General features: G+C 42.2%; 1 protein-coding gene across 7 annotated transcripts in view; it reads left to right on the top strand.

Moving 5' to 3' along the window:
* Positions 1-3,529: 3,529 nt before the first annotated feature.
* PRPF18 (pre-mRNA processing factor 18) overlaps positions 3,530-10,621 on the top strand; it is a gene marked incomplete at both ends in the record, with an annotated part of 28,278 nt that continues 21,186 nt past the window's right edge. For 4 of the 7 annotated variants that reach the window (XM_080716905.1, XM_080716904.1, XM_080716902.1 and 1 more), the window contains 3 exons: positions 3,530-3,595; positions 6,851-6,928; positions 9,773-9,877. In XM_080716905.1, coding sequence (XP_080573031.1) covers positions 3,530-3,595; positions 6,851-6,928; positions 9,773-9,877 — 249 coding nt within the window. Of the gene's footprint in view, positions 3,596-6,850; positions 6,929-7,041; positions 7,069-9,772; positions 9,878-10,621 lie in introns of those variants that run through there. The other 3 variants (XM_080716903.1, XM_080716900.1, XM_080716906.1) reach the window with 2 other exon arrangements.

Raw genomic sequence — 10,621 nt, 5'->3', positions numbered from 1 at the left:
ATTCTACTTTTTAAACTAAATGTTATATCATAAGCATCCAATGTCATCGATTATTTTTTAAAACATGTTTTTAATGGTTCCATGGTATTCAGTTGTATTATGAATTATAATTTTTTTTGCAGTACTGAGGATTGAATCTGGGGACATTTTACCTCTAAGCTACAGCCCCGGCCCTAATTTGTATTCTTTATTTTGAAACAGGGTCTCGGTACGTTGTAGAGGGCCTCATTAATTATCTGAGACACAACCTCATCAATTGTATATTGATTTTTACTATTTCTTCTTTTATAAGATGACTGCCCTCAGTCTGACTCAGCCTCCTGCCCCAGTGTACCAAGTCCTGGGACCACAAGTGAGCACCAGCCTGGCTGGACTATGATTTATTTATCCTGTCTCCTATTTAGGACGTTTGGGTGGCATCCAAAAATTCAGTTTTAAGTAGCGATTGTGATAAAATGGAACACACACACACACACACACACACACACACACACACACACACACACACATTTAAAACAAAAAATTCTCCAGAGCAGGATGGGTTGGTTCTTTTCAGTGTCTCTAAACTCCCATCTTCCTTTCCTTTTCTGTATTATACGGCTTGCTCATCAGTCTCACCCTTCAAATGCTCATCTCTAACATTTTTTGATCTGGAGCCTTAATCAGAATTTGGTGTACATGCTTGCGTAAACATCAAAATCAATGAAAGTCCGAAATTTAGAAGAAGCTAACACCTTCTCTGTTTGCGCCGTCTTCCTCTGGCCAGCTGGTCAACCACGCCCTCGGTAAACTTCCGTCACCCAGTCCACACTTCAGGTTTGGGTGTTACCGCCTCCAAATCCTGGAACAGGGGAATGCTGATAAGTTATTTGCTTGTTAAGTTATATGCGACCCAGGAAATAGGTATCCATGTTTAATTAAAAAACTTGTTTTTTTTGGATAATTTCTTAAGTTTTCCAAAGCTCTAAGAATCATCAAAACATCTTAGGTCAGATACCGAATTAACTTCCTATGTTGGTTTACTTTTCATATCAAAGGTATCATGAAAAGAAACCTTTCAGATGGAATCACACACACACACACACACACACACACACACACACACAACTACCTAATTCCCTAAATTGGAATGAACAGTTTTCTATCATTTTTATTTTGATAAACCATTCCTCTGTTTTGGGTATTGTGTGTTAAATTCAGGGACATTCTACCTCGGAGCCACATCCCAGCCAGTTATTAATTTTTTTTTGGTACTGGGGATGGAACCCAGGGTCATTCTACCTCCAAGATACACACTCTCAGCCCTACTTTTTATTCTTTATTTTGAAACAGGGTCTCACTGAGTTGCAAAGGGCCTCATTAAGTAGTTGAGGCTGGCCGTGAACCATGATCCTCCTGTCTCAGCCTCCCAAATACTGGGATTACAAGCATGCGCCACCACGCCCAGCTATATTAATTTTTTTTAATAGGGACTCACTCAGTTGCTGAGGTACTCACTAAATTGGTGAGGCTGGCCTGGGACCTGCAGTCCTTCCTGTCTCAACCTCCTAAGTACTAAGATTACAGGCATATGTCACCAGGCCCAGCCTCCCAATTATCAAATGACTAAACTGAATGATTTTTGAAAGGGAAGACCCTTTCAAAATGGAAAAATCTAGCCAGGCGTGGTGGCGCACGCTTGTAATCCCAATGCTTGGGAGGCGGAGACAGAAGGATTGCACAGGTTTGAAGCCAGCCCTGCTGGCTTACGAGACCCTGTTTCCAAATAAAAATATAAACACAGGTCTGGGAGTGTAGCCTGGAGGTAGAAGGTTTTCCAGGAACCCCAGTACCACAAAAAAAAAAGGAAAAAAAAAAACATGTCAAGTATTGTTCAACTATGATACTAAAAATTAAAAAAAAGTTTCTATAGCATGAAACAAAAATGAGTGCATTATAAACAGTTTTTAGGGTTAAAACATTTTTTTCTGCCAAGCACAGTGGCAGGCCTATAGTCCCAGCACTCAAGAGGTGGAGGTCAGAACACTTACGCTCAGGGACTTGAGACCAGCAGGGGCAATATAGTGAGACCCTGCCTCAGCACAGTTCACAATAACCGAATTATGGAAGCAACCTAGGTGTCCATCAACAGATAAATGGATAATGGAAATGTGGTCAATTTATACAATGGAATTTTACTCAGCCATAAAGAAGAATGACATTATGTCATCTGAAGAAAAATGGATGGAACAGGAGAAGATTACGCTAAGTGACATCAGCCAGTCTCAGAAAGTTAAGGGTCAAATATTTTCTCTCCTATGAGGAAGGTAAAGAGAAGAAAGGAAACCAAAGGCACCTCAGTCAAAGGAGAGAAAGAGTAGGATAGTTATCCTTTATCCTGCTATTTCTCTATCCCGGCAAGGGACTGAGAGAAGGGTGTGGGAAGGGGAAATCGAGGATTGAGAAGGGAATGATGCAGATGAGGTTATGTCTGTGACCAGATCACTGGCAAATCACTAATACCTGCAGGAGGCAGGAGGGGGAGTGGGTGGGCACGGGAGGGAAATCCATCAAGCATGTGTGCATGGATGAATATCACCGGATCTATAATGACAGGGTATCAATAAAAGTATTTAAAAAAACCCAGACAAATCTCGGACATGAAGTTTTCTCAATTTATTTTCTCTTGGATTGGGGTTTTTAAAAAAGAATTTCTGATTCCATCTCCATTAGCATCACTGAAAAATCAGGAGCTGAACGCCTGACCAAAAAGATTGTCTCTGTTAGCCTGAGGTTGACTTCAATGTTAAGTCATCAAGATATGTATGTAATTTAGACCTGAGAAGGTAGAGGCAGATTTACTTCTACCCAGGGGCATTCGACCTCCAAGCTTCACCCTCCAGCCCTATTTCTTATTCTTTATTTTTGAAACAGGGTCTCACTGAGTTGCAAAGGGCCTCACTAAGTAGCTGAGGCTGTCCACAAACCGCGATCCTCCTTTCTCAGCCTCCCAAATGCTGAGATTACAAGTGTGCACCACCTTGCCCGGCTCCCTAGTACTTTATTAACCTTAGCAAGCAAGTAACTTCAGCCACTCTGAGCACACTTGTGCTATAGTCTACTACAATACTTGTCATATAGTGAAGACCTTGCCTTTGATTAACATAATCGAGGTATTGTACGAGGGGGCTTTTGAACCCAACTTGCAGGTACAAATGGGTACAATAACACCATGCAGCATACCGACCCCATCAGGGTTGGGAACACCTGGGCTTTGGTTTTTGTACAACCTGCCGCTCCACCAAGCCGTCGACGCGCGCGCTCCCGGAGGGCACCACGAGGGGGCGCAAGCCGGACTCGTCTCGCCCACAGCGGCGTCGCGGGCGCTCTCTCCTTTCCTCTCGCTCACTTCAGCTTCCGCCGGAAGCGGCCCGGTCGTTGTTTTTGTCCTGTTTTTGGGCTTGAGTACCGCGGCTTCGCAGCGCCTGGCGGGGGATCCTGGTTACCCGGGGCGGGAGAAGGAATCGCGAGTTTAAACCCCGGCAGCGAGATGGACATTCTGAAGTCGGAGATTCTGCGGAAGCGGCAGCTGGTGGAGGACAGGAACCTGTTGGTGGTGAGGGCGCGGTGCCTTGGGGATTGGCGTCCTAGGGTCGTGCCTTGGTGTGAGTGTGTGCGGAGGGTGTTGGGCTTTGGCGATGGTGCTGAGACGGTTCAGGGCGGGCCCGGGGCTCCCCGCTGCCCCAGGATGACCCTCTAGGCCCATCCCATGGCCCCCACGCGGGAGTCTTAGGGATGGAGTGTGGGGATTGCAGGAAACCCCAAGGTTTTGGCAGTTCCCACCCCTCAGCTGCCCCTATTCCCCTCGCAGTTTACTTAACTGCCCCGTAAGCCAGATCCGTCGATATTCTTCGGGCGTGTCTGAATTTTTCTGTTTTTAGTTCACGTCTCGGCTTATTCAGGGTGTGTGCCCAGCATAGTCTCAGAAGTCTTCAGAAGTGCTTTCTGGTTAGTGAAACTCAGTCTTTAGCCCAGCGTGGCGGTGCACACCTGTAATCCCAGCACTTGGGAGGCTGAGACAGGCGGATCGCAGTTCCGAGGACAGCCTTAGCAAGTGGTGAGACTCAGCAAACTAGCGAGACCCAGTTTCAAAACAAAAGTTTATAAAAAGTTTTATAAAAAGACTGGGAGTCCAACTCAGGAGGCACCCACACACACACAGATACACACACACACACACACACACACACACACACACACAATCTTTTTATTCAGTACCCCCATACAGAGTTTACGAAGCAAAGGGCAACCTGCTTTAGGAACTTCTTTAAGTTGATCCTGTTACTTTATTGCCTAACAATCTCTTACAAAGCGTTTGGTCTCAGGGTTCCTTTACACTCTTAAATGTTATTTAAGATCCCAGAGGGCCTTTGTTTATGTGTCATATCTGTCGGTATTTAACCAAATTAGAAATTAAACTGAAGCCGGGTGCGGGGATACACGCCTGTAATCCCAGTACTTGGTAGTCAGGAGGTTCGCAGGTTCGAGGCCAACCTCAGCAATTTAGCGAGGCCTCTGCAACTTAGTGGGACACTGTTTCTAAGTCGTGAGTGAGTAAATAAATAAATAGGGCTGGGGTGTAGCTCAGAGGTAGAATGCCCTTGGGTTCAGTCACCAGTTACCCCCCCTCCCCACAGAAATACACACACAGAAGAGAAACTGGGCACATTTCATTACACAGCATAAATAATCACATCTAATCTCTGATCTCGGCCTTCTGGAAGCATCCTTGAGGTTGTTAGGAATGGCTTGACAACAAGTTCTCCACACTTTGAATCTTCACTTGAAAGCTAGACTTTTATGATGGGTGACAAAGAGTATCGTTTGGTTTCTTGAAGTGCTGGGCTTATCGTGTTCCTTTTGGGGAAGCCGCCTGACAAATATTCAAGTTTCAGTGACTATACTTTGTCAATATTCGTCCATGGCAAAATGATAATTCCATAAGGAAAGCAGCCGATTTAGTTTGCAGCTTAACTGCACAATGGCTTTTCCTCCAGCTAACCACTGTACTTTTTTATAAATGAAAAATGATTTACGCACACTTAGGTTTTGCCACACAGGATATTAAAAAGACATGGTCACGGATCAGGACTTAATACAATTAATAATTTTACCATAGGTTGAGCATTAAGTTAAACGTTGAGTGAGTTTGGACTCATGCACGCGTCTGTTGTTTTCCATATGAATACCCAGTTCACTGTTGACTGAGAGCACCTGCCCTCGCCTTTTGCATAGTGTTGGCAGCTTTGTTGAAAATCAAGTAATCGCGTAAGTGTGGCTCCATGCTGAATGCTCTCTTCCTTCCAGTGATGGGTTGTTGGTCCTTAGGCTGGTGCCACACTCTCGTGATTGTGTGTGTGTGTGTGTGTGTGTGTGTGTGTGTGTCTGGGGATTGAACCCAGGGGCATTCAACCTCAGCTACACCCCTAGCCCTATTTTCTTTTTTCTTTGGAAAACAGGGTCTCCCTAGGTTGCTGAGGGCCTCACTAAGTTGCTGAGGCTGGCTTTGAACCTGCTGTCCTCCTGTCTCAGCCTCCCAAATACTGGGTTTACAGGCATGCACCACCACACCTGGCCTTTTAAAAATTTTTTAAAGAGTTACTAACATTACTGAAAAAACACATTGCCTGGCTAACAGGATTTCTGACACTTTCTGATTCTTTCGCTCTGAAAAGCATCGTGTCTCTTTAAAATTGGTGTATTTATGTGCCCTGTCATTTGATGTATTACCTCAGACCCTTTTAAGGTTTATTTTTATTCTTCAGCAAGATGTTGACTGCTGTAGCATCTCATGTAGACCTTGAGGAAAAGCTCGGCCAGGGGACGCACAAAGGCTGGAGTCCCCCACGAGAAAAACTAGCCCTTCTCCCTTCAAAAGAATTATTTTAAAATTATTTCAATTAATATGTGTAATTGGAATTTTATGTATATGAATTATAACTAAAATAGATGGGCAGCAACATGTGAGAGACTCAATCAGCAAAGATTTTTTTTTTCCAAGGATAAAGTTTGGGCCAAAGATTAAGCTCAAGCTGACCTTAGTTTGAGCCAACATATAAGATTAAGTTCAAGCCGGCCCTGTGATATGAGGCAAAGCATACGTTCTACGATTTATTAAATGTCTGGCACCCTGTCCTGAAGTCTGTTAAAGACTTTTTCTGTCCTTGAAGTTTTCTGCTTGCATGAGTGTGGTTTTGTCTATTCTGCCAAGAAAGAAAGTATAAAGATTGTAACAAATCCTGAATAAAGTGGGAGGAGCTTGATCTGGTCTGTGTGTCAGTCTCCTCTCACTTGACCTTGACTCTCCTCTCACCAACACGCGACCCCGACTCCTGCTAGGGCTGGACCCCGGCAGTTGACCCTGCCATGTGCACTGTGATTGCACGCTTGCTATTTTGCTTTGCATATTCAGGCAGATATCTATTAGGGCCTGGTGTCTTTTTACAGGGCTCCTGATGATGTTTGGATCATTTCCATAAACACTAAAAACCTTAACAGGAGTGAAGGAATAATGACTGCAATATTGACAACCGTGTGGCATGCTGTTTCTGACGTTTGCGTTGCCTTCTTTACTGTAGCAGGACATTTCAGATGATGGGGCAGGAAGTTTTGTACACTTTGGACTTAGGAATCCTCAGTTTTATCATCTAGAAAGTAAAATGTAGAGTTTAAGAGTAACATTTGTAAAGTAGCATGTAGGACCGTGCAAACAGTGCAGACGTTTTCAGAAGGTTTCTAAAAGCCCTTGATGACTGTGGAACATGAAAGTTTGCCCAAGGACAGATGATTAACTTATTTTTTTCTTTAATAGGAAAATAAAAAATACTTCAAGCGCAGTGAACTCGCAAAAAAAGAAGAGGAAGCATATTTTGAAAGATGTGGGTACAAGGTATGGAAGCCAGTTTTCATGTTAAATTATGTATTTCTGAGTTTATATGATTCAGCTGTTGTTAAATGACAAAATTATTGATCTCTGTTCAATTTATCAATGTTATACATTAGCCTATAAGTGAGAAGCCATCTGGAGAGGTATGAGTCTTTGTCTTGGTTTTGCTTTTTTTAAAAAAAAAAATCTTGAATTTAGGAAAACATATGCATGACCTTTGGCTTGGAATGGTTTGGCTTTTTGTGGATAGCATGAAGTGGCTTGAGACCAAAGCTTGAATTTTATTATTTTTTTTTAACCTAAGTCCTGGACCCGATACTGCCTTAATTTCCTTTTGGCCACCACTCCCCTCCCCACCTCTCCCAATAAAACAGTCTGTCTTGAAAGACTTCAATTCACTTTTACTTACTCAGCAGCAGTGATATTAGCAGTGGCATTTCCCTGCTTATTCCTGAATCTTTTCAGACACTGATTTTATGTTTACGTTGTTAATAATTCCTTTTGGACCTTAACGTGTCTTTGCCTAAAATATAGCACCACATACTTTCCTATGCTTTGTCAACATGAGGTATAACATTTCAGATACTGCTTAGTCTCCTGAATAGAAAATTTCATTTTGAAATATTTCTTAGAAACAATGAGTTATCTGAAAGACTTATTTCAGAAACTTGACTGAAACCATCTTTGAAACGACCTAGTTGATAATGTACTGGGGTTTTTATTGGGAGGGGTTGAAGTTTATGAGGTGGAGAAGTTATGTTTAAATTATTTTTTAAAAATTCTCTTATCTAGTTCAATAATTTTAATTCACAGTTAAGCAATTCTAGCACAACACTTTGCTTGTGAGATATCAATATAAAATAATACTCTGCATGTAACGGGGAAGGTTCTGGAAGTTAATTGATGTGGCATAACATTCTAGAAGGGAGCATGAGGATTGCAAATGGTATGATCATGCATTTGGCTTTATTTTGTAGAGTTGGGAAAGGGCAAGTATTAAAGAAAAATGCACTTAATATTTCTACTGGGCTTTTTACATGTGAAAGTTCATACATAGAAAATTCATACTCGTATCCTGATAATTTCCCACAAAGATACTGATTTCTTTTGAGTCTAGCTTAGGAAATTAAATTGCACATAAGTAACCATTGAGTAGATGTTCAGAAAGAAGAGTTCTCAGTTTTTGCCTGCCTAGTGGCAAGCCTGCCCCCACACACAGTCATTTGCCATCAGTTCAGTCTGCTGGCTTGCATTCTCAGATCTCTAGACTTGGACTTTTTCAGCTTTTTGAAAAGGTAGGGAAATAACTGAAGGTAGTGGCTGCTTCACCTTGTGTGGACTTTGACAGTGATGTGGGAGGGCCTTCTCTTACAGAGGCGAGCACCGAAGCAAAATAATCACTGTAAAGATACTGCTTGTGACTTTGAGTCTAGCTGACAAATGTCTTAGATCTTTTCCCCAGAGCTACTGACTCCCTTAACACATGCAGGTTTTGGAGAAATACCTGTTGGTGCGCTTAAAAAATAAGCACAGGATCTTTTTTTATCTAAAAGATGTTTTTCATAGTTCTTTCTTGGTAATAGTGACAATAACGCATTACTTTTATTCCTCTCTAGGAACTAATTGCTATTTTTAAAGCTTGGTACTAATTTGGCTTGTGAAAATACGCAAGTTTTTTTTGTTGTTTGGTACTGGGAATTGAATCTGGGGGCATCCTACCTTCAAACTACACCCCCAGCTCTTTTTATATTTTTTATTTTATAGTTATATTTTATATTTTTATTTTTATGTATTTTATTTTGAAGCCAGTTCTTAGGTTGCTGAGGGTCTTGCTAAATAGCTGAGCTGTCCTCCAACCGCGACCCTCCTCCTCAGCCTCCCACGTAGCAGGTTGAGTTCCTTGCCTCGGTTTTACCTCAGTGTCAATTAGCCATAAACGGTAGAATCATGAATTAAGTAATTGTTGCTGTACAGATTTTTTAATCCGCTGTGAGTTTCTTTCTTAATCTTCTTTTATGTTCCTTTAAATTTCCTACTTTCAGCATTTTAGATTTGTCTTGTGGTTGATGGGGAACCGAGTTCCCGTATCTGTTTATAGACCACACACTGGGGCTTATGAATTGCTGAGCAGTTTTCCTAATCCGTGACTTGAGCAGCAGATTTGAGAAGATACATGAAGAACCCCCCCCCCCCCTTTCAGGGTCATAGCAGCAAGAATGTGCGCTCTTTCCTTGGGTGACACGTGGAGAGGCACCAGTTTTTATAGTTCCCTCCGGGGCTTGGGCTCCGTGTGCGAGCCCGTTCTGTATCATTGGGAATTTTCTACCTGTCCAGAATAATTTCTCCATCATCGGAATAATACTGTGCAAAAAGCAAAATAGGAAGAAGCTGGACTTTGAAACTTTCCGGGTTTCTGCGGGAAACCAGTTCGTTTGTCTTTATTTTAAAGCTGAGGGTTACATAGCCCCGTAGGATGGTTTTCCCGGTGAGAAGCAAGTTAGTTATTTTTTGTTTTTTAAGAGAAAAGCGCCCTTTAGGATCTGGGGAGAAAGCGAGTGCAAATTTAGCACTGTGGAGTTTTGATCTCGGAAGCCCTTCTCGTCCTGTCTCTTACGGCAAGAATGCAGTCTCCTGTGCGCATGCCTCCTACTTGGGGTGTTGCTGAAGTGGATGTCTGATGTGCTCTGAAAAGCATGAGCATTTAATAAGGGCTCTCCTCAGAGGAACATGTAGAAAACCTTCAGTAAGCACACATGCGCAATCTCCATGAACGGTCACGATGATAGACCGTCACACATTAGCTGTGTTGTAAAGACTGAATTTCATTTCTTTTGGCAATTAATATAGATACAGCCAAAGGAAGAGGACCAGAAACCATTAACTTCATCGAATCCGGTATTAGAACTTGAGCTGGCAGAAGAAAAATTACCCATGACTCTTTCTAGGCAAGAGGTAAGTTTATTTAATTTATTTATTAATTTACTTATTAATTTATTTATTTTGGTACTGAGAATTGAACACAGGCATTCTACCTCCAGGCTATACCTCCAGCCATCTTTTTTTTTTTTTTTTTTAAATAGGGTCTCGCTAAGTTGATGTTGCTGAGGCTGTCCTCTAACCTGTGAGCTCAGCTTCCCAAGTACTGGCATTACAGGCATATGCCACCTTGCCCAGTGAATTTTGTTTCTTTTTGATTCAGAAAAAGGCTTTGTACATTAAAATTTGCTTTATCTCTCTTAGAACACTGAAAAGTTTGGATTAAAAGGTGAAATACAAGCCAGGTGTGGTGGCACACGCTTGTAATCCCAGCACTTGGGAGGCTGGGACAGGAGGATCGCGCAGGTTCAAAGCCAGCCTCAGCTACTGAGTGAGGCTCTCAGCAACTTAGTGAGACTTTGTTTCCAAATAAAGTATAAAATAGGTCTGGGAGTATAGTCCAGAGGTAGAAAAGTCTCTGGAGCTAGGAGGTAGAATGCCCCTGGGTTCCATCCCCCGTACTGAAAAAAAAAAATTAGAATAAGAATTCTTGTATTATTTTGAGGTTAGACACCTTATTACCTTTCTTTTAGGCAGAATCACTGTCATATAATCCCATATGAATGGGAATTAGCCATTTAAACTGATTTCTAGGAAAATATCACAGACTTTCAGAACTTGGTTTATTAGCTGCCACCCATCGTAAGCAATGTTTTAAAG

This window comes from Muscardinus avellanarius (genome assembly GCF_963383645.1).
Source record: "Muscardinus avellanarius genome assembly, chromosome: 20".
NCBI classification, from domain to species: domain Eukaryota; kingdom Metazoa; phylum Chordata; class Mammalia; order Rodentia; family Gliridae; genus Muscardinus; species Muscardinus avellanarius.
The sequence above is the reverse complement of the archived record's forward strand: the minus strand, read 5'-3'. Positions and strand labels throughout refer to the sequence as shown.